Source organism: Strongylocentrotus purpuratus, unplaced genomic scaffold (assembly GCF_000002235.5).
Source record: "Strongylocentrotus purpuratus isolate Spur 01 unplaced genomic scaffold, Spur_5.0 spur5_scaffold_3, whole genome shotgun sequence".
NCBI classification, from domain to species: Eukaryota; Metazoa; Echinodermata; class Echinoidea; order Camarodonta; family Strongylocentrotidae; genus Strongylocentrotus; species Strongylocentrotus purpuratus.
Window position 1 is genome coordinate 12383297 of NW_022145609.1, and position 24685 is coordinate 12407981.

Sequence of the window (24685 nt, forward strand, 5' to 3'; positions counted from 1 at the left end):
GCCTGACGTACTTACGACCATCGGTAGATAAAGACAAATGTAATATAAGAAGATCGTTTAGATATATAGAGAGGAAATAAAAGATTGGAGAGAGAAAGAGATGTGTAGAGAGGAAATTTAAAAAAGGTAGATATATATATATATATATATATAGAGTGAGAGAGAGAGAGAGAGACAGAGATGAAATGAAAGAAGGTCGTATAGAGAGAGATGTATAGAGAGGAAATAAAAGGAGAAGATAGAGACATAGACAGTGGCGGATCCAGCCGGCGGCAGGGGAGGGGGCCCAATCCGTGAGAAAATATTTAGGAGGGGGGAGCACAATTTTTATGGGGCCCTCGCAAATTTGAAAAGTCGCACCCCCCCCCCTTAAACGCCAGGAGAGGGGGCCATCTCCCCCCTTAAAAGTTAAATGAACTTGTTTTATCACGTTTTTTTCCCAGGGGAGGGGCCCGACCCCCCCCCCCCCCCCTGGATCCGCCACTGGAAATAGACGCAGAGAGGTAATAAAAGAAGCTCGTAGATAGAGATGGGGAGGGGGACGGTGTCGAGACGAAATAAAGAAGATAGAGCAAGAGAGAGACGTAGAGAAGATCGTATATAGAGAGGGGAGATGTAGAGAGGAAATAGAAAAGACGGAGATATTGAGTGGAAATAAAAGAAGATAGAGTAAGAGAGAGAGAGAGAGAGTAAATAAAAGAAGGTCGTTTAGAGAGACGTATAGAGATGAAATAAAAGGAGAAGATAGAGACATAGACAGGGGCGGATCCAGCCGGCGGCAGGGGAGGGGGCCCAATTCGTGAGAAAATATTTAGGGGGGGGGGGTAGTGAGCACAATTTTGTTTGGGGGCCCTCGAAAATTTGAAAAATTGCATCCCCCCCCCCTTGAGCGCAAGGGGAGGGGGCCATCTCTCCCCCCTCCCCCCCCCCCCCCCCCAAAAAAAAAAAAAAAAAAAAAATAATAATAATAATAATAATAAATAAATAAAAAAAAATAAAAAAAAATAAAAAATTAACACTGGACATAGACGCAGAGAGGTATAATAAAAGAAGCTCGTAGATAGAGATGGGGAGGGGGACGGTGTCGAGAGGAAATTCAGAAGACAGAGATATTGGGTGGAAATAAAAGAAGATAGAGAGAGAGAGAGAGAGAGGAAATAAAAGATCGAAGACAGAGAGAGAGAGATATAGAGAGGAAATATAAGAAGGTCATTTAGATATAGAGAGGAATTAAAAGGATAAGATTGGAGAGATAAATAGATGTGTAGAGAGGAAATAAAAAAGGTAGAGAGAGATAATATGTATAGAGAGAGGGGAAACAAAAGAAGGTCGTATAGAGAGAGAGATATAGAGAGCAAATAAGAGATTGAAAATTAAAAGAGAAGATAGAGATGGGGCTGTGGAGAGGAAATAAAGAAGATAGAGCAAGAAAGAGAGACGTAGAGAGGTATTCAATAAAAGATCGTTTATATATATATATATATAGAGAGAGAGAGAGGTAGAGCGGAAAAAAAAGATCGTTGATGGAGAGAGTGTGAGAGGTAGAGAGGAAATAAAAAGAGATCTTAGATAGAAAGAGAGAGAGTGAGAAAGATGGGGAGAAAAAGGAAAATCGTAGATGGACTTAAACTTAAACTTATTAAACAAATCAGCAAAACTACTCCATTGAATACACCAGTATTAGTCTCTCATACTGATATGAGACTTATAAGTCTCTTTAACTGGTAAGAGACTTATACTGGTCTTTAACAAAATTGCAATAAAAACACAAACGAAACAATTGTTAAATTTGAATTTGAATTTATTTTCAACTATTTACACTTTATCACTGAAAATAAATACAATATTCAATGTGCATTCAAGCACAGTGTTGGGCCTAAAACAAAGGTGGTGGCATTACAATCCTACTGGAGGGAGATGGCGGATCGTAGGCTCTGTGTAGCCTTTCTACATTTATTGTTCACCGAATCACGTAGCTGCTTCTGCAGAAAAGACGACCCAAAGGCACCGGGATACTGGACCTCTGCCTGGGCGACGATGGCCTTAAACCTATCGTCGGCTCGTAGCGCTCGTTTGGTGACCATCTGTCTGCCGGTCCAGACGTCCCCGCCATTGAAGTTGTGTGCGGCGAGTTCTTCCTTTGTGTAGACCACCTTCAGCAGACTGATTACCAAGTCTTTGGCCTTAGTCGTCGCCTCCCAGCATCGGTCGTATACAACCTTGTCGACTGTGATGTTGGCGTCTGGTGACCCGATGAGCACCTGATTGCCCGAGAGCTTGGAGTACTTCGGTGGCTCCTTTCGTTGGAGGCCGCTCATCGCCCGAAACTCCCTCTTCAGATTGGTGACTTCAAGGATTAGCGTTTTGTTTTGTTGTTGGAGAGTTGCGAGTTGTCGCACTATAGCCTCCAAGCTGTGGCTATGTGCATCGGGTGACTGGTCGATGGTCGCTAGGTGGAGGGTTTCGTCGACGGACTGGCAGTAGGGAATTGGAGAAAGCGTGGGTAGGCCGAAAGACTGGTCGGTGGACGCGTGGCTATTCATCGGGTTGGTGTGATTAGTCGGAGAGGGGGCTTGGTGGAGTGGTTCGTTGGCGGACTGGTCGGAGAGGGTCGGAGAAAGCGCGGGCATGTCGCTGAAGTGGTATACATCCATCGACTGGTCGGAGGTTTGGTCAGCTTGGTGCACCATGAAGTCTTCAGCGATGTCGCTGTCTGTGTCACTGTCGCTAACGTTGACGGGTCTTGTGACGACTGGTAGAACTATCCTCGACGGCCGCCTTAGCCTCGATGGCTGCCTCAGCTTCTGCCGAAGAATTGCGTTGACGGCCGTCCTGGTCTTGGTGGCTTGCGGGATCCGCGGTTTCTCTGTGGGAGTAAAAGAAGAAAAGAGATTCATAAGTTGAAATATTCCAAACTACATAGCTGCCGGATATAATATTCACTGCATGTTAACTCTTACAATAATACTATAATATTGACATATAATAATTCCAAAAAAGAGAAATACACACCTAAAGCGACGATGCTGGCTTCATGCTGGCCTCGCCTGTGCTCAATATGCACCACCTCCCCGACTTTTAATTCCCCTTGGTTGGAGATTCGGCTTCTGGCCACGTCTTCGATAGTTCCTCTCCACTTGCCGACCAACCACTCGATGGTTATACTGAGCATACTTGTTGATAGATTTGGACGGTAATATGAGTAGAACTCTAATGTGAATTAGTTTGAAAAAAACGTTAGGAATTTATACAGTTTTTCTCTTCGAATTTCCGGTATTCCATCAACCAATGAACGTGCACGACACACATCATTGGTCGGTTGCTTATTGGTCAGTTGCACAACAATGCCATTTAACGTAGTCTGTTTCCCCATTGGACGATGTAATAATCACTTTCTTGTCTGCACACCTCTTTTTACAGAGCTCTTTGAACAATCGTTCCTTTGATTAGGCCGCAATGCAGTCGGTTCACGTGTTTCTGCACGCTAATTAAAGGAGATTGAATACCAAAACTTGTATGCACCGTTCAAAGCTGAAGCCGAAAAAATCTTATAAGCATATCACTGAACGTTCGAGGAAAATGGATGAAGACTATTAAAAAGTTAGAAAGATTAAAACAAAACTTTAAAAAGAAAAGGCGATGACGTACCCATTTTTCAACATTAGTAACCTTCCCACATATAATAATGACCATCACCTACATTTTGATGGAAACAGTCACGCTGTTTGAGTTTCATTTAAGTTAATTAATGCATCATATTTTTTGCGGAAGATCCGCACTTTCAAGCAATTGACACGGGGGCAGTGATACTTGCCTAGGCGTTAAAAAACATTTGATTTTGAATAACTCAAGTTTCAACTCGTATCAAACTGATGATCGATAGAACATTTTCAAGTTGAAGATTGATACATTATAACGATATATAACAATCATGACGTGTTTATTATAAATCATATGTTTTTATTTCGTGTTTAAGTTATCCACAAACTTAACAAAATGTTTAAAAATCTGAGTGATGTTCATGTATAAACACTCAAGTGCTTAACTTTGAGCTGATTATGAGCTATAAACATTTTATTCGTGTTAATTTAAAAGTCAAGTGCTTAACTTTGAGCTGATTATGAGCTATAAACATTTTATTCGTGTTAATTTAAAAGTCAAGTGCTTAGCTTTGAGCTGATTATGAGCTATAAACATTGTATTCGTGTTGATTTAAAAGTGAGCATATAATGTACAAGACACCTCATCCAAGAAGATATGTTTTGAGGGTTTGTGCCTCACCTATATGTAATTATATATTTTGGTCGGCTTATAATATACCGTATAGAGGTAACAATGGAATCTCGGACATTCAACGTTGCCTTTGCCCAACCCCGCCGTCCTATACTGGGGCATTATTGATTGCAGGTCACGAACAATACATGGGACACCACGTGCCCTTTGTTCTTCGACCCCCCTGTCACAATGTGACTAGGATTTCTTTTTTAGACAGAGAATGTAATGGACAGGTGTTAGATGAATAGATGTTGTTGGTAGCAATTTACTAGGTCAACTAACTTGGATTTACTAGGTCAACTAACTTGGGTCTCTAGTAGAGCAGGTGTCTGTCTTTGTCTGTGTGTGGGGAAAGGATGAGGAGAATGTTAATAGGAAAGTTTTGTATAGAGGATTCAGTAAAAGGAATTTGGATGGACAGTTTTGGCATGAGAGGAATACAAAGAATGTTAAAGAGGTTACTATTGAGAGAGCCAACGTGGATTAGAGATTTAGGGTAGTTTAATCAGATTGCACATGAGATCTCGAGAGGAGCAGACCTTTCAGAATTTGGTCTGACTTTGGGGAGTGAATGAGGGGTGTTGGCCACGAAGGTAAAAGTTACAGCCACAGGCTATAAGCATGCTGTTGCTGGCATAGACTTTCCCTATACTATGGGACCAGGCAAGAACCAGGCAGCACAGGCCGACGTGGTAGAAGCCTCATCAGCCCTCGCCTCAACTTGGATCATCATTTGAACATCTGAACTGGACAAGCTGGGCTCGTAGCCATAACCCTAGGCACCATCAGTGAATGGACATGTGTTCGTAGTCGACACGCTCAGGCAACCTACTCGCGTCAAGTCGTTGAGTCAACGCCCAGTGCTGTCGTACACCGGTCAGGCTTAGCAGGTCATGCATCATATCGCACCGGGTTACTACATACACCAGAGTATTTCGTTTCGCCTATTCAGAAACAGGAAGAGGTGGTATTTACGAACTCTAAATCGGGACTCTTTAACCCACAACAGTATACTTTTTATATAAAGACCGGGCTAGAGTCGGTGGGAGATTAACTGTATGTTATACCTCGAAGGATGACCTGGTCATCAGGTAATCTATTTTTCCTTTGGAAATATGGAGAATTATATTGTGATATAATTGAGTACCAAGACGACATAAACAGTGATAGGATATACTCCTATCTAAGTTCACAGTGATTCGGAATCATTTTATTTTTGTCAGTTATTTGCATGTTTAATTATATTGAGCCGATGGCTCTTAAATAAACTGTTTGTACCCTATATTTTACTCTTGAAATTGCTTGATTTTCTTGTGATACATACTCATTTCATCAGAACCTAATTTATCGTCAGACCATAATAATTTTCAGTATTTAAATCTATGTTTTGAGGGTTTGTGCCTCACCTATATGTAATTATGTAATTATGTGCCTCACCTATATGTAATTATGTTTTGAGGGTTTGTGCCTCACCTATATGTAATTATATATTTTGGTCGGCTTATAATATACCGTATAGAGGTAACAATGGAATCTCGGACATTCAACGTTGCCTTTGCCCAACCCCGCCGTCCTATACTGGGGCATTATTGATTGCAGGTCACGAACAATACATGGGACACCACGTGCCCTTTGTTCTTCGACCCCCCCCCCCCCCCCATTCACCTCTATTAAACGAATAAACTAGCCTTTCACGCTATGGCTACGTTGCTTTCACATATTATGCGCTATATTAGTGATTGTGATAGATATCTGAGCAAAAGAATCGAAAATAGATAACAAAAAGGTATTAAAAAGGAAAACAAGAACAACACAATCATATTGCTAGTTCATAGTTTAAGTTCACACAAATGCAAGCGAATGAAGATAAATAGCATAGTTAGAGTTCAGAAATGAACAATATGGAATTAAAAAATAGGAGAAAAAGAAAGACGAAGAAGATAAATGAAATCAAAAGTAAAAGAAAGGGATCGTGGGAGGAAATTTAGTAAAACAATCAAGTCACATGAAAATATGATGAACAAACAATAACCAAGGGTCTTTCAAAGTTTTGTCTCCAGATATTATTTTCTATTAAAGCTTGATAAAGAATGACTTTTTTGCCCCAAAACTGAAGACGATTCCACAGCTTTGGATCACTTTATGTATTATGGTTCGATAAAGAACGTATTGAATAAATGTTGGTATCCGAATGTGAGTGGATGCTAGGTGGAGTATATAAATGATAGGTGCAACAAAACAATATATCCTGAGAACAATCATTGGAAAACTTGGAAGCCCGGCGCAAATTGCGAAAATAAGATAACATAACATTTGCTATATAATTGCAACATATGCAGGCCTATATCTGGAACTACACCGATTCATTAGTTAGAAAGATATAGAGGCACATTAGCCACATTTACGATTATGACCATAATAATATCTACTTTTTCATCAACATTGTGATTAAACATGTTTATCTAGTTTCATTGAAGTAAATGCATCATATTATGTGTGTGAAATGTTCCTTAAATTGTCAATCATTTGACAGAAGAACAATGCTATAGTACATGTATTCCGTCTTTCCATCAAAAACTATATTCGTCCATGATCTTCATTTCAGAGTATAGCGTTAATGGCTTGTATTAAATAGTTTGAAAGCCGACCAAATGCTCCTTTCACTTTTGTCAGTCACACCGTTTATCCAAGGCCGCCGATCCATTAGCTATGTGTAATTAGATGTTTTGGCAGGCTTATAGTACATAGAGGTAATAATGGGATCGCGAACATTAAACAGTACAGTATTGATTGGATGTCACGAACAATACACGGGACGCCACTTCCCTTTTGTTCTTCGACCCCCCTCCCACTCCCTCTCTTTTAAACTAATAAACTAGTCTTTCACGCTATGGCTAAGTTGCATTCATAAATTATGCGCCATATTATGTTAGTGATTGAGATAGATTTTGAGCAAATAATCGAAATTTGATTATGACAAAAAAGTATTTAACGGTTTAACAAGAACTACATTATATTGCTTGTTTATAGTTTAACCCTTTGAAAGCGAGCCCGCGCACAGCGATTATTTCCCCTGTGACGGAGCGATTTCGGTTACATTGCCAGTAATGGAAAATTTGGCGGTGCTTTCTACTTTCGCCTACCATTGCGCCTCATTCAGTAATTTTCGTGATTTTTTGTCAATGTAAAAATGAAAGATCAGACTTTTTTCTTTCTAAAAATATAAGTTTTGTTCTTCAATACGAAAATTAGGGTCTGTTATTTTTGAGGGAAATTGCCGTCTTATTTTGGTGAAGCTTCACATCTTTCCTTTTCAATACACTCACAATACAAAATGCGCAAGCACCTCCGCACGCGCAGATCGGTCGATACCTCCATTCATTCCCCGATTGTCAATGACAATGATTGTCTTCTGCTAAAGCTCGGTCAATTATCCTACATCCTCTTCTTTCAAAACAGTAATCTTCCAGAGTAGATACTTCTTTACATTCATTTGTTCCTCTAAGGGTAGGGTCCTGAGATAAGCTGAGATAAGTGTTTCATAAAAGAGGAGGTCCATACATGAATTATTCGCTAAATTGGTCAAGTTGATGAATGATAAGGCACTGGTAATTGTAGGGGAGAAGAATTACCAACTTCTTTTATCAATGCATACTTTTATACTTCCACAGTTTAGAGTAAGGTCGGTTATTTGTAGCCAAGTGAAACACGGCGAATCGCATATTTAATTTAAAAGGAATAGGTCTTTATGAATAGGACTACTATAGGCCTAATAATATTATTATATGAATAACTACAATACATCTATCGAAATGTGGGAAAAAACGCCCTCTCATATTGACCAGCGAACAATACACGGGACGCCACTTCCCTTTTGTTCTTCGACCTCCCTCCCACTCCCTCTCTTTTAAACTAATAAACTAGTCTTTCACGCTATGGCTAAGTTGCATTCATAAATTATGCGCCATATCATGTTAGTGATTGAGATAGATTTTGAGTAAAATAATCGAAATTAGATAATGACAACAAAGTATTTAACAGAGAAACAAGAACAAAAACATGAATAGCTTGTTTATAGTTTAAGTTGACATAAATGCAAGGGAAGGAAGATGGGTATAATATTTACTAGTTCCGAAATAATCAATACGGCACCACCCCCCCCCCCCCCACCCCCCTCCCCTCTCTATTAAAATAATGAAACTCGCCTTTCACGCTATGGCTATACGTTGCGTGCATATATTATGCGTCATACTATGTTCGTGATTTTAAATGATTTTGAGCAAAGGAATCGAAATTTGATAATGACAAAAACGTATTTAACAGTTTAACAAGAACTACATTATTTGCTTGTTTATAGTTTAAGTTGACGTTAATGCAAGGGAAGGAAGGTGGGTATCATATTTGATTAGTAGTTCAGTAATAATCAATATGAAATGAAACAATATGAGTGATCAAGAGGGAAGTAAAGCTAAAGAGAGGAAAAGAGAGAGAGAGAGAGAGAGAGAGGAAAGATATGAATAAACCAAAGAAATAATACACTGGGAAACCACTTAAACACAAATACCTTTCTGTAACACTTTATAAACACTTAAACACGCAAACGTTGATTTTGAATTCCATTGATTTCTATTTGATCATTTGTTACCCCAGAAACCAATACAAAAATTCCCCAAAGATTATAAACATACAACCGACTTCAGACTTATAGAACGTACAAACTCGAGAGCTTATCAAAATACGTAATTATAATTGACACAATAAACCCTTAAAATATGTTCTGAGGGTTTGTGCCTATCTATATGTAATTAGATATTTTGGTCGGCTTATAGTATAGAGGTAACAATGGGATCGCGGACATTAAATGTTGCCTTTGCCCAACCCCGCCGGCCTATATGGTGAATAGTAGTATATTGATTAGATGTCACGAACAATTCACGGACAACGCTTCCCCTTTGTTCATCGACCCCCCCCCCCCCCTCCATTCCCTCTCTTTTAACTAATCAACTAGGCTTTCACGCTCTGGCTACGTTGCGTTCATATATTATGCGCCATAATGTTAGTGATTGTGATAGATTTTGAGTGAAAGAATCGAAATTAGATACTGACAAAAATGTATTTAACAGGGAAACAAGAATATCAACATTAATTGCGTGTTTATAGTTTAAGTTGACATACATGCAAGGGAAGGAAGATGGGTATCATATTTACTAGCTCAGAAATAATCAATACGAAATGAAACAATAGGAGTGATCGAGAGGGAAGAAAGGCTAAGAAAGGAAAAGAGAGAGGACGGAGATGAATGTTAATACACTGGGAAACCACTAAACACAAATACTTTTTTAGTAATCTGGAAGAAAATGTTTGTAATTTGGATAGTCAAGAAAAATTCATATTTATAATGAGATTAGATAATGAAGTTGTAATAGATAGTTTTTCTTTGTTCACCAAAAACATAATTGCAATGAGGGGTAATTTTTAGATACTATATGTTATAACAAAGTAGTCGTGTACAATCTTATGCTTTTGTTTTAGTTCTCATTTACATATTTCGTATTGCATGACTTATTGTTTATTTAGAAAGGTGTTGTAAATGTTTTATATTATGTTTTATATATCGATTGTTGCATTACATTGTAAAGTGATTATAACTATGTCTATAAACAGAATATTGATGTACATCAATGATGTTTAATAAATACAATACACTATATAAACACTTAAACATGCAAAATTTCATTTGATCATTTGATACCCCGAAATCCAATACAAAATAATTAGCACATGATTATAAAACATGCAACCAAGCGTAGATTTATCGAACGTGCAAATTCGAGAGCCGATCAAAACATACTTTAGCGGAAATATAATAACCATGATAAAATGAAACTATTAAAAGAAGAAACCAGAGCGGGGGAGGGGGGGGTGGTTGGTGACAGGAGAGAAAAATAACAAACGAAAAGATGATAGGATAACTGATTGCTCCTCTCTCTCGCTTACTCTCTCAACCCCTTCTCCATTAAATCTCTCGTACTTTTTTCCGTTCCGCTATTTGTTTTTATTCCAAAATTATTCCTTTTGATTTTGAGAAAAATCTTTATACCATTTATATCCTTGATACAAAGAAGGAAAAAACGGAACGAACGGCTGATTTCGAAATGAGAAGAATATTACTGTACAAACTTCGTCAATCTTACTACCCCGGCCCTCTCTCTCTTTATTTCTCTCTCTCACTCTCTCTCTCTCTCTCTTCCTCTTTTTTTCCCTCTCTCTCTGTCTCTACACTGTAAAAAAGAATTTGTTCATTGGTAATTTTTACGTATTTTGCCCATGTAGAATTTACTTGAAAACATTAGTTTTGCCACTTACACACTAAATTTAAGTCTTGCTAACTCAAACTTTCAATTTAGTAGAACATACGTGGAATATTTAAGTAAAATCAAATACATAAGAACTTTAAGTAATTTCAGCTTGTATTAATTGAGTAATTTTAACTCAAATATCAGAAATTATACGTATTACTCAAACAATTTATGTTGATTATTCTTATCTTTTTAAAGTAAGGACCGATGCAGTGCGTAATAGAAATATTTACATAATTTATGAATATTCATTAAGACCAAATTAAACTCTTTTTTAAATAAAACAATTATTTTTTGTGGTTGAATGAAAATTTAAGGACTTTAAAACATTTACTAATTCATTTAACATGGCTAAGCAAAGACAAGACAATTTTTAATTGTTACCCAGTTCAAAACAAATAAAAACTTGATATTTCAGGAAATTGTCAACCAATTTTCCTTTTAAGATGCTACGATCAAGTATATATAAAATTTGGAGCCTTTCAATATGTGTCGAATTGAAGCGTATGTAATAGTTTGTGATGGTGGTAGATATATATATACGGTTAAATCTTAAATAGAAGTAGTGTTAGTGATTAGTGATTAATCTTAAATAGAAGTAGTGAATGATTAGTGGATGTTACTTGTTAGATTAGATGGGTACCAAATCGTGCAATATGTAATCCTATCATAGCTTTTTTTTAATTATCTAAAATGATTACAATACTTAAATTATTTACGTTAATGTAACTCGATTTAACTGAGTAAAAATTTATTCAGCAAAATAAGTAAATTCTACTTAAGATGCCGTAGGTAATATTTACTTAATAAAAATAAGGCAATTCTTTTCCTCAATTTTATTGAGTTATTTCGACTATTATTTTTTTTACAGTGTATCTATCTAAGTCTGTCTCTGTCTCTGTCTCTGTCTCTCTGCCTATCCGTCAATGTCGTTTTCCATCTTCATTTTTCATATTTTTTTATATTCTGCCATTTGCTTGCAAGCCAGCATCATTCCTTCTTTGAGATAAATGTTTATAACATATCCCTGATGATCAACACATATGCCTTATATTTATCATAGAGAACGAATATAGAGAATGCGCGGCTGATAGTGTCGAAATGAGAATAATATTACTGTACACAAAATATAGAAAGTAAAAGTTTTGATTTTGATTGTAGAGCTCCGTTTCATCAAAATAAATTGTACGTTCATTAGTTTAGTGAATTAATGGCAGGGAATGGCAACTTTAGGCTTGTAAATTAAGACGTCATTAACCTGCCTATTATGGGAACATGGCAATGATGGCATACCATAGGGTTACCAGATTCCCGTCTGTGAGGGCGCTCCACGGTTCTCGAAAGGAACGGGTAAAAACATGCAACCAAGCGTAGATTTATCGAACGTGCAAATTCGAGAGCCGATCAAAACATACTTTAGCGGAAATATAATAACCATGATAAAATGAAACTATTAAAAGAAGAAACCAGAGCGGGGGAGGGGAGGGGAGGGGGGTGGTTGGTGACAGGAGAGAAAAATAACAAACGAAAAGATGATAGGATAACTGATTGCTCCTCTCTCTCGCTTACTCTCTCAACCCCTTCTCCATTTCATCTCTCGTACTTTTTTCCGTTCCGCTATTTGTTTTTATTCCAAAATTATTTTTTGTCAGCCCCCCCATACGTTTTTGCTCATTACGCCACTGCTGAGTGGTGTATAAACACTGAAGTGTTTAAGTTTGAGCTGATTATGAGCTTATATTGCAACATGTGCAGACCTATATCTGGAACTTCAACTGAACTTGATAGAAAGATCTAGGCTCATTAGCCACCTAGTATATCTACGTTTCATTAACATTGTGATTGAACATGTTTATCGAGTTTCATTGAAGTAAAGCATCATATTATTTGTGTAAAATGCTCACCGTCAATCATTTGACAGAAGAGCAATGATATACATGAAAGTTTAGTGAATTAATAGAGATATCAATGACATATCCGTTTATACGTAACTCGGACATTCAACATTTTCTTTGCCCAACCCGCCGGCATATGGGCGCATATTCTAAAGAATAGTGTATTGAATGGAAGTAACGGACAATACACGGTCAAAGGGGAAAGGGGAGGGAGGCGGGGGAGTATAATGTCAGCCAGGCTGATGTGGGATTGTTTTGGAAACAATACTGTCTTGCACCTATATTTAAACAGCCGCCTTTCCGAAAGCGACACACTTCGCTGTTTACAACTTCGCTACGTCACATCAAGCTGGTTACATCGCTCATAAAGTTCTTCGTACTAGCTTCTCGTCATGTTTACGGATAATACCAAGGATTCTGCTGCAAGCTCACTTCCTCAAGTGGATTTGAGTTGGCTTTCAACGACCACAGGCCCAGAGAGGAAGAGGAAGAAGCGCCGGGACACTTCGGCACCAAAAAGAGAAAAAGGACGACCGTCTGTTCGAGATAAATTCCCCGAAGTCATTCTGACAGCTTCCCGATACATCGCCGACAACGGGTTCAGAGCGCATCGACGTCGTCAGGAAAGCATAGGAACTTGCGGGTCTACTATCAAGAACATCAAGGAACACGTGCAAGAGACTGTTCCTGGTCTTCAAGAGTCTCATCCAAACTTGAGTAAGTAACATTTGTTCTATGTTTACGTGACACATGACCGAAGGGATGGGAGTTGCATTTGATTGTCTTTATATCTTAATCGTCCCCCTCTTCTCTTCTGTTCATGAACAGGTGACCGAACAGTTGCTCGCTGGATGATGCCGCCAAACAGATCTTGTAACGCCTCCAAGTCTTATGCTGGACTCATCGAAGCAAGGGTGCCTGCGAAGGAGAACTCGGCCAGAAAAGGGAACGATAACAGCCACTTCTACTCTGCCAGGGTCCGGTACTTGATGGAGTGTGCCTCGAAACACAACCACGAGGTCATGATCTACAGTGCCGACAACAAAAATAAAGTCAAGGTGGGCGACACTACATTGGCCGTGGACCGACGCATCAAAATCCGGAAAATATTCCCAACCAACGACAAGCCAGTCTACTACGACCATGACTTCCCCACTCCTGGGTACTTACTGACGCCTTCTGGGTACCTTGAGCTCGAGCCATCCACCCTTCTCACCAAAGACAACCTTGGCAGAGACCATTATGTGTGAGTATCTTCTTAATATCCCAATGCCCCTTTAACATGAGCCAATCTTGTTTTCAAAATAGCCAAACACTCGATCTACATGTACGCTATATAAATCGGTATCTTTCAATTAAAATTGTTTTCTGGAAAGGCGCATACGTCAAACATTTCAATGAAATGAATCTATTTCAGAAGTCAAATAAATTGAGATAATAATAATGTTGTTAACCTATACAAGTGATCCTTTAATTAGACAAATAATTTTCGCATACGGTAATAACAAATATTTGTCCGAGTAGTAGTTCACATACTTTTGCTTTGTCTGTCTGGTAAAACAAAAAGAAAAACAATTTTAGTTTGTTTAAGTTTTGTTTTATTGCTTTTAGTAATAATTTGATAGTATGTTCCTTTCAACATTCAATTCCTATTTTCATACATTTTTAATTATTTCAAGCCAAATAAATGATGGATGATCACTTTTATCTTGCACATCATTAATCTCCTTTTCGTAAAATGCTAATTATCTCTAAAATTGCTAAAATTGATGTAACGATTATTTTTCAAAATTTGGCAGGAATATCGAGGTCCTCCCATTAATAATGAAACATAAAAATAAAAAGGTGACTTTGTCAATATTCATCCGTTTTCGCTCAAACTTTAATTAATCCGATTCTCTGATTTTCTGCTTCCCCTCATAACAACTTGACGTAAAGGCTGGATTGCCCTTTAACTTGCTGTTGATAACAATTTGTTTGATGAGTGTTATCAATGTGTTAATTTTGTCCTGTCTTTTCTTTTTTTCTTGTTGCAGATCCCCCCAATCAGGCCCGTCTGAAATCTTCTTGAGGAGTCCGCGTTCCGCATGCAACATAGCTTCCCATCTGGATAACATGTCACAGATTATACAGAGGAAATCTTCACATAAATCGGTACTATTCATGATTGTTGACGGCGGACCAGACTTCAATGTGAATCATATCACTAATATGTTCTACTACTCGAGGTTTTTCAAGGATGCCGATCTGGACGCTCTCGTCATCACGTCGTACTGCCCCGGGGACTCGGTCTTGAACCCCATCGAACATCTCTGGGCACCTTGTACTCATGCGTTATCATCGGTATACCTGCGTTCGACTTTGGAAGGAGAAGCAGTTCCCCCATGTGCACAAGCACGACTGTCTGCACAAGAAAAGCTAACAAAGGAACATATGGTCTTCGACGCAGCAACTTCATCAATCAGGGACGTCCACTGGAATCATCTTACATTCAATGGAAGTGATGTGAATGTTCACTGTGTACCGAGCGGGTATGTTCCCGAATGTGGCAAGGACTATGTTGAGGTTAAGCGGGTCCTCGGCGGATCGGCTAAGGCATTGAAAGAAAGCGACTTCAAAGACAACTTCGACTTCTGCATGCAGCACATCGACAGACGCATTGGAACGATCATTTTCACGAAGTGCAAGAGAGAAGAATGTCTGTACTGTGCAAGGAAGCCTCCTCGAGTTTCAGCAGAGCTACTGGACTGTTTGCGTGCTTTTCCATCTCCACAGCCAAGTTCTACGCACCCTGGACATTTCATGACATTTGGAGAATCGTTGTTGGTACCTCGTGCTCCTCCCTGTGAACACCTACCACTGTTTAGAGAGAAGGGTCTTGGGAGGTGCAGCTTTCCGGAGTGCTCGTATGTATTTAACAGTCAGAAGGACGTAACTGACCACCGTCGTAAGTTTCACCGATAGGTACATGAACATGTAAACTCCTACAACCACCCATGAAAATAACGATTCTCCAGGCGCAGGGAATTATTTCTCATGCATAAATAAGGCATTCTATATGATGTATATATTGCAAATATCTGAAGTTGATTTACATTTCAGCATATCAACGAACATGGAGATGCTTTTCTTTCCTCTAACATTGTTTGATAATTCAATTAGATAATCGGCTTTGAAGAAAGCTATTTGTTGATTTATTTCATTGAATTGTTAAAGTTGAATACATTTAATAGCGATTCAAGTGTGGCATTTAACAAGAAATTTTATCTGAAAATGCATAGCCGAGACAAAATAGCTCCAATCTGATAGTCAATGCATGGTTTGGTGGCTCATTTCCATGGGCTTGCCGAGAGTAATTGAATCACACTATTTACTTGATTGTTTCACAAATAATATAACAACAGGGTCATAGCAGGGATAGTAATTTGAATATAAATGTATATGTCATATAATGGAGTTAAGTTCGATTGATAATAGATGCATGTAATTTATATGTACGTTTACTATAATAATTTGTGAAATGAGCACGTATACATTAAATAAAAAATAATCGACAAGTGTTATATATTTCATGCATAATACTATTAAAGGTTGCTAAAATGAAAATGATGAAATCGTTTGAATAATTATTTTCTCCTCCCTTGTGTGTGGATGTGTGGTACGGAGCAAAAGCGGATCAAGTGAATCAAGTCATAGAGTAGAAAAAAGTAGAAAATTAATTCAATTTTACACAGATTTTAGTGTTCTTTTTAGTCGAGTGGACCTTCAAGTGGTTTTGGATTGATTATTTGGTTTGGGCCAAGAAGTGGCAAGTGACTCACGTAAAATTAAAAAATAGTTTGCCCATAGACCTGGTGCTTAGACTTAATACTAACTTGGATTTTTTACTTGGAAGTAAAGCTATTAAAAGCTCATTTGCCCCTCGTCATATTGTATAGAAGAAGGTGGACAACATTATATAAAGAGAAAAAATAAACTTTCTCTTTTATTTATATTTTAACAAAAATAGCATGAATACCTTTAATACAAAAACAGAATCAATCTTGAAGAAAAATGTGAAAAGGACTCAACAAATAAAAAAATAAAAAATAGGATTCTAGAGCGGAAGATGATAAGGGAAACGTTATAGTTTGTAAGTACAGTATTGGCAAATTTTGACAATTATAGTTTGTAAGTATTGACGAAAAATATACGAACAAAAATGACACAGAAATATTTGAAAGTATTTGAGACCTATATATAGAGTATGCGAAAAGAGTTGAGTCTCGGCCCACCTACAGCTAACTTACGTAAGAGGAACAATGAAACTGGCCGAGGACAGGCGCGTATACAGGGGGGGGGGGGGGGGAGGGGGGTGTTAACCCCTCCCTTATTCTTTTTTAATGTGCGTGTTTTGGAGGAAAAAAAACCCACCCCTCCCCTCAATTTGTTTTTGATACAAAAAAAAAAAAACTTTTGCTATAAAAGGGTGATCAACAAAAAAGTGATTCCCGCTCGCCCCCCTTCCCCTACTGAACGAAATATCGGTCGGCATAATTTTCAAATTTCCAAGACGAAAACAAAAATGTGCTCTTACTCCCTCCAGGTCTGGAAGATTAGGGGCATGCCTTTGGCGTGCGATCCAAACCCCCGGCGTGCAGCATGCTAAGACATATTTGACGTCACGCCTAAAATGAACAGAGTGTTGTTCATAAAAACAACATGTTCAATTGAGCAAAAACCCTTTAAATTCCTAATAAGAAGTTCACATGATTCAGAAGGAATCATCTTTTAACAAATATTACATACCCCATAATCCAAAACCCGATCGGTGAAAGACCTTTTAGACATAAAGAATAATCATATTCAGACCTGATACTGTGACAACTAGAAGGCAAGTTTCAGTGTTTCCTGCAGCATCTGAAGATGAACAGTTCACAGTGGTGTCCCCTATCAAGAATATATCTTCGGATGAATGGGAGCAATTCACATCTAGATCAAAATCCACATTATCAGTTGCAGTTGAATTCAGCAGAACAGTAGATGACGAATTAGATCCCTCATCCGTAGTAAAAGTTAAGTTTGGGCAGTTCAGAATAGGTGCTTCATCATCTGCAAGATAACAGACATTTTGTCAAATTACATCAATACATATTTTACAAGAATGGAATCATGTTTGACTACTTACAGCGGATGAAATCATGAAAAAAAGGAGACGTCCAGTCGACTAAAAAATAATAATAACAATAATATGAATATTTATTTAGAGCCGGTATTTGCCAGGCTCTGACGCTCATGGCGCTGTGCATATTATAATCACAAACATATCACTTTCGTAACTGAAATAAAGTAAACTATGACAAAACAAATTATCACGCTACATTGAACTGTTTAGAAAGAGATGGGTTCTTAGAGCAATTTTGAAGTCATGGATAAATGAATAAATGTAAGATACATTTCATTTCATGAACAAAATTTTGTTTATATGATACAGCATGTTAAATTGAGCTAAAACTCTTACAATTATTAATTTGTAGAACACATCATTCAAAAGAATACATCTTTGAACATTTTAAATCTTAAACCCCCTCGTTAAAAGAACTTTTAGACATGAAAAATAACAAATTCACACCTGTTACTGTGACAACGAGAAGACAAGTGTCAGTGTTTCCTGCAGCATCTGAAGATGAACAGTTCACAGTGTTGTCCCCGATCAGGAATATATCTTCAGATGAATGAGAGCAAATCACATCTAGATCAAAATCCACATTATCAGTTGCAGTTGAACTCAGCAGAACAGTAGATGACGAATTGAGTCCCTTATTCGTAGTAGAGGATATATTTGGGCAGTTCAGAATAGGGGTTTCATCATCTGCAAGATAATAGAAATTCGGTCAAAGTACATCAATACATAATTTACGAGAATGGAATCATGTATGTCGACTTCCAGGTGATGAAAATAATGTAAAGGAACAGACTTCCGGTCGATTAAAAATTGTACGATAAATTTTACCTAATGAACAGAGCGTTATTCATAAAAACAACATGTTCAATTGAGCAAAAACCCTTTAAATTCTTAATAAGAAGTTCACATGATTCAGAAGGAATCATCTTTTAACAAATATTACATATCCCATAATCCAAAACCGGATCGGTGAAAGAACTTTTAGACATCAAGAATAATCATATTCAGACCTGATACTGTGACAACTAGAAGGCAAGTTTCAGTGTTTCCTGCAGCATCTGAAGATGAACATTTCACAGTGGTGTCCCCGATCACAAATATATCTTCAGATGAATGGGAGCAATTCACATCTAGATCAAAATCCACATTATCAGTTGCAGTTGAATTCAGCAGAACAGTAGATGACGAATTAGATCCCTCATCCGTAGTAAAAGTTAAGTTTGGGCAGTTCAGAATAGGTGCTTCATCATCTGCAAGATAACAGACATTTTGTCAAATTACATCAATACATATTTTACAAGAATGGAATCATGTTTGACTACTTACAGCGGATGAAATCATGAAAAAAAGGAGACGTCCAGTCGACTAAAAAATAATAATAACAATAATATGAATATTTATTTAGAGCCGGTATTTGCCAGGCTCTGACGCTCATGGCGCTGTGCATATTATAATCACAAACATATCACTTTCGTAACTGAAATAAAGTAAACTATGACAAAACAAATTATCACGCTACATTGAACTGTTTAGAAAGAGATGGGTTCTTAGAGCAATTTTGAAGTCATGGATAAATGAATAAATGTAAGATACATTTCATTTCATGAACAAAATTTTGTTTATATGATACAGCATGTTAAATTGAGCTAAAACTCTTACAATTATTAATTTGTAGAACACATCATTCAAAAGAATACATCTTTGAACATTTTAAATCTTAAACCCCCTCGTTAAAAGAACTTTTAGACATGAAAAATAACAAATTCACACCTGTTATTGTGACAACGAGAAGACAAGTGTCAGTGTTTCCTGCAGCATCTGAAGATGAACAGTTCACAGTGTTGTCCCCGATCAGGAATATATCTTCAGATGAATGAGAGCAAATCACATCTAGATCAAAATCCACATTATCAGTTGCAGTTGAACTCAGCAGAACAGTAGATGACGAATTCAGTCCCTTATTCGTAGTAGAGGATATATTTGGGCAGTTCAGAATAGGGGTTTCATCATCTGCAAGATAATAGAAATTCGGTCAAAGTACATCAATACATAATTTACGAGAATGGAATCATGTATGTCGACTTCCAGGTGATGAAAATAATGTAAAGGAACAGACTTCCGGTCGATTAAAAATTGTACGATAAATTTTACCTAATGAACAGAGCGTTATTCATAAAAACAACATGTTCAATTGAGCAAAAACCCTTTAAATTCTTAATAAGAAGTTCACATGATTCAGAAGGAATCATCTTTTAACAAATATTACATATCCCATAATCCAAAACCGGATCGGTGAAAGAACTTTTAGACATCAAGAATAATCATATTCAGACCTGATACTGTGACAACTAGAAGGCAAGTTTCAGTGTTTCCTGCAGCATCTGAAGATGAACATTTCACAGTGGTGTCCCCGATCACAAATATATCTTCAGATGAATGGGAGCAATTCACATCTAGATCAAAATCCACATTATCAGTTGCAGTTGAACTCAGCAGAACAGTAGATGAAGAATTGAGTCCCTCATCCGTAGTAGAAGATATATTTGGGCAGTTCAGAATAGGGGTTTCATCATCTGCAAGATAACAGAAATTTTGTCAAATTACATCAATACATATTTTACAAGAATGGAATCATGTTTGACTACTTACAGCGCGGATGAAATCATGAAAAAAAAAGGAGACGTCCAGTCGACTAAAAAATAATAATAACAATAATATGAATATTTATTTAGAGCCGGTATCCGCCAAGCTATGACGCTCATGGCGCTGTGCATATTATACTCACAAACATTAAACTAAAATGAAGTAAACTAAGACAACACAAATTATTACGCTACGTTGAACTGTTTAGAAAGAGATGGGTTCTTAGAGCAATTTTAAGGTCATGGATAAATGAATAAATGTAAGATACAATTCATTTTATGAACAGAATTTTGTTCATATGATACAGCATGTTAAATTGAGCTAAAACTCTTACATTAATTAATTTGTAGAACATATCATTCAAAAGAAATTATCTTTCAATATTCTAAATCTTAAACCCGCTCGTTGAAAGAACTTTTAGACATAAAGAATAACAAATTCACACCTGTTACTGTGACAACGAGAAGACAAGTGTCAGTGTTTCCTGCAGCATCTGAAGATGAACAGTTCACAGTGGTGTCCCCGATCAGGAATATATCTTCAGATGAATGGGAGCAATTCACATCTAGATCAAAATCCACATTATCAGTTGCAGTTGAACTCAGCAGAACAGTAGATGACGAATTGAGTCCCTTATCCGTAGTAGAGGATATATTTGGGCAGTTCAGAATAGGGGTTTCATCATCTGCAAGATAATAGAAATTCGGTCAAAGTACATCAATACATAATTTACGAGAATGGAATCATGTATGTCGACTTCCAGGTGATAAAAATAATGTAAAGGAACAGACTTCCGGTCGATTAAAAATTGTACGATAAATTTTACCTAATGAACAGAGTGTTATTAATAAAAACAACATGTTAAATTGAGCAAAAACCCTTTAAATTCTTAATAAGAAGTTCACATGATTCAGAAGGAATCATCTTTTAACAAGTATTACATATCCCATAATCCAAAACCGGATCGGTGAAAGAACTTTTAGACATCAAGAATAATCATATTCAGACCTGATACTGTGACAACTAGAAGGCAAGTTTCAGTGTTTCCTGCAGCATCTGAAGATGAACATTTCACAGTGGTGTCCCCGATCACAAATATATCTTCAGATGAATGGGAGCAATTCACATCTAGATCAAAATCCACATTATCAGTTGCAGTTGAACTCAGCAGAACAGTAGATGAAGAATTGAGTCCCTCATCCGTAGTAGAAGATATATTTGGGCAGTTCAGAATAGGGGTTTCATCATCTGCAAGATAACAGAAATTTTGTCAAATTACATCAATACATATTTTACAAGAATGGAATCATGTTTGACTACTTACAGCGCGGATGAAATCATGAAAAAAAAGGAGACGTCCAGTCGACTAAAAAATAATAATAACAATAATATGAATATTTATTTAGAGCCGGTATCCGCCAGGCTATGACGCTCATGGCGCTGTGGATATTAAACTCACAAACATTAAACTAAAATGAAGTAAAATAAGACAACACAAATTATTACGCTACGTTGAACTGTTTAGAAAGAGATGGGTTCTTAGAGCAATTTTAAGGTCAAAGATAAATGAATAAATGTAAGATACAATTCATTTTATGAACAAAATTTTGTTCATATGATACAGCATGTTAAATTGAGCTAAAACTCTTACATTAATTAATTTGTAGAACATATCATTCAAAAGAAATTATCTTTCAATATTCTAAATCTTAAACCCGCTCGTTGAAAGAACTTTTAGACATAAAGAATAACAAATTCGCACCTGTTACTGTGACAACGAGAAGACAAGTGTCAGTGTTTCCTGCAGCATCTGAAGATGAACAGTTCACAGTGGTGTCCCCGATCACAAATATATCTTCAGATGAATGGGAGCAATTCACATCTAGATCAAAATCCACATTATCAAATGCAGTTGAACTCAGCAGAACAGTAGATGACGAATTGAGTCCCTTATCCGTAGTAGAGGATATATTTCGGCAGTTCAGAATAGGGGTTTCATCATCTGCAAGATAATAGAAATTCGGTCAAAGTACATCAATACATAATTTACGAGAATGGAATCATGTATGTCGACTTCCAGGTGATGAAAATAATGTAAAGGAACAGACTTCCGGTCGATTAAAAATTGTACGATAAATTTTACCTAATGAACAGAGTGTTATTCATAAAAACAACATGTTCAATTGAGCAAAAACCCTTTAAATTCTTAATAAGAAGTTCACATGATTCAGAAGGAATCATCTTTTAACAAATATTACATATCCCATAATCCAAAACCGGATCGGTGAAAGAACTTTTAGACATCAAGAATAATCATATTCAGACCTGATACTGTGACAACTAGAAGGCAAGTTTCAGTGTTTCCTGCAGCATCTGAAGATGAACATTTCACAGTGGTGTCCCCGATCACAAATATATCTTCAGATGAATGGGAGCAATTCACATCTAGATCAAAATCCACATTATCAGTTGCAGTTGAACTCAGCAGAACAGTAGATGAAGAATTGAGTCCCTCATCCGTAGTAGAAGATATATTTGGGCAGTTCAGAATAGGGGTTTCATCATCTGCAAGATAACAGAAATTTTGTCAAATTACATCAATACATATTTTACAAGAATGGAATCATGTTTGACTACTTACAGCGCGGATGAAATCATGAAAAAAAAAGGAGACGTCCAGTCGACTAAAAAATAATAATAACAATAATATGAATATTTATTTAGAGCCGGTATCCGCCAGGCTATGACGCTCATGGCGCTGTGCATATTATACTCACAAACATTAAACTAAAATGAAGTAAACTAAGACAACACAAATTATTACGCTACGTTGAACTGTTTAGAAAGAGATGGGTTCTTAGAGCAATTTTAAGGTCATGGATAAATGAATAAATGTAAGATACAATTCATTTTATGAACAGAATTTTGTTCATATGATACAGCATGTTAAATTGAGCTAAAACTCTTACATTAATTAATTTGTAGAACATATCATTCAAAAGAAATTATCTTTCAATATTCTAAATCTTAAACCCGCTCGTTGAAAGAACTTTTAGACATAAAGAATAACAAATTCACACCTGTTACTGTGACAACGAGAAGACAAGTGTCAGTGTTTCCTGCAGCATCTGAAGATGAACAGTTCACAGTGGTGTCCCCGATCACAAATATATCTTCAGATGAATGGGAGCAATTCACATCTAGATCAAAATCCACATTATCAGTTGCAGTTGAACTCAGCAGAACAGTAGATGAAGAATTGAGTCCCTCATCCGTAGTAGAAGATATATTTGGGCAGTTCAGAATAGGGGTTTCATCATCTGCAAGATAACAGAAATTTTGTCAAATTACATCAATACATATTTTACAAGAATGGAATCATGCTCGACTACTTACAGCGCGGATGAAATCATGAAAAAAAAGGAGACGTCCAGTCGACTAAAAAATAATAATAACAATAATATGAATATTTATTTAGAGCCGGTATCCGCCAGGCTATGACGCTCATGGCGCTGTGCATATTATAATCACAAACATATCACTTTCTTAACTAAATTAAAGTAAACTTAGACAACACAAATTATTACGCTACGTTGAACTGTTTAGAAAGAGATGGGTTCTTAGAGCAATTTTGAAGTCATGGATAAATGAATAAATGTAAGATACATTTCATTTCATGAACACAATTTTGTTTATATGATACAGCATGTTAAATTGAGCTAAAACTCTTACAATTATTAATTTGTAGAACACATCATTGAAAAGAATACATCTTTGAACATTTTAAATCTTGAACCCCCTCGTTAAAAGAACTTTTAGACATGAAGAATAACAAATTCACACCTGTTACTGTGACAACGAGAAGACAAGTGTCAGTGTTTCCTGCAGCATCTGAAGATGAACAGTTCACAGTGGTGTCCCCGATCAGGAATATATCTTCAGATGAATGAGAGCAAATCACATCTAGATCAAAATCCACATTATCAGTTGCAGTTGAATTCAGCAGAACAGTAGATGACGAATTGAATCCCTCATCCGTAGTAGAAGTTATATTTGGGCAGTTCAGAATAGGTGCTTCATCATCTGCAAGATAACAGAAATTTTGTCAAATTACATCAATACATATTTTACAAGAATGGAATCATGTTTGACTACTTACAGCGGATGAAATCATGAAAAAAAAGGAGACGTCCAGTCGACTAAAAAATAATAATAACAATAATATGAATATTTATTTAGAGCCGGTATCCGCCAGGCTATGACGCTCATGGCGCTGTGCATATTATAATCACAAACATATCACTTTCTTAACTAAATTATAGTAAACTAAGACAACACAAATTATTACG

General features: G+C 36.9%; 2 protein-coding genes and 1 long non-coding RNA gene across 3 annotated transcripts; 1 reads left to right on the forward strand and 2 right to left on the reverse strand.

The window, feature by feature from the left end:
* Positions 1–1783: 1783 nt before the first annotated feature.
* Positions 1784–3406, reverse strand: LOC100892641. The gene is made up of 2 exons (XM_003728639.3): positions 3013–3406; positions 1784–2866 (listed from the first exon to the last, which is right to left on the reverse strand). Exons 1-2 carry the CDS (start codon positions 3170–3172, stop codon positions 1905–1907), a joined length of 1122 nt encoding a protein of 373 aa, XP_003728687.2. The 5' UTR covers positions 3173–3406; the 3' UTR covers positions 1784–1904.
* A 9373-nt stretch (positions 3407–12779) lies between these two features.
* Positions 12780–16119, forward strand: LOC100892571. Its single transcript, XM_011664169.2, has 4 exons — positions 12780–13246; positions 13358–13775; positions 14566–14795; positions 14850–16119. The coding sequence occupies exons 1-4, from the start codon at positions 12922–12924 to the stop codon at positions 15491–15493; spliced, it is 1617 nt and encodes a 538-aa protein (XP_011662471.2). The 5' UTR covers positions 12780–12921; the 3' UTR covers positions 15494–16119.
* A 5424-nt stretch (positions 16120–21543) lies between these two features.
* LOC115928598 lies at positions 21544–22786 on the reverse strand. The gene is made up of 3 exons (XR_004066099.1): positions 22662–22786; positions 22099–22338; positions 21544–21584 (listed from the first exon to the last, which is right to left on the reverse strand). It is a non-coding gene; the product is annotated as an uncharacterized LOC115928598 (long non-coding RNA).
* Positions 22787–24685: the final 1899 nt, after the last annotated feature.

Coding starts and splice junctions, on each gene's coding strand:
- LOC100892641 (XM_003728639.3), bottom strand. CDS start 3,172: ATGCTCAGTATAACCATCGAGTGGTTGGTCGGCAAGTGGAGAGGAACT. Junction 2,867..3,012: donor AGCCAGCATCGTCGCTTTAG/GTGTGTATTTCT, acceptor TTACTCCCACAG/AGAAACCGCGGATCCCGCAA.
- LOC100892571 (XM_011664169.2), top strand. CDS start 12,922: ATGTTTACGGATAATACCAAGGATTCTGCTGCAAGCTCACTTCCTCAA. Junction 13,247..13,357: donor AGAGTCTCATCCAAACTTGA/GTAAGTAACATT, acceptor GTTCATGAACAG/GTGACCGAACAGTTGCTCGC. Junction 14,796..14,849: donor TCTGGACGCTCTCGTCATCA/CGTCGTACTGCC, acceptor ATCTCTGGGCAC/CTTGTACTCATGCGTTATCA.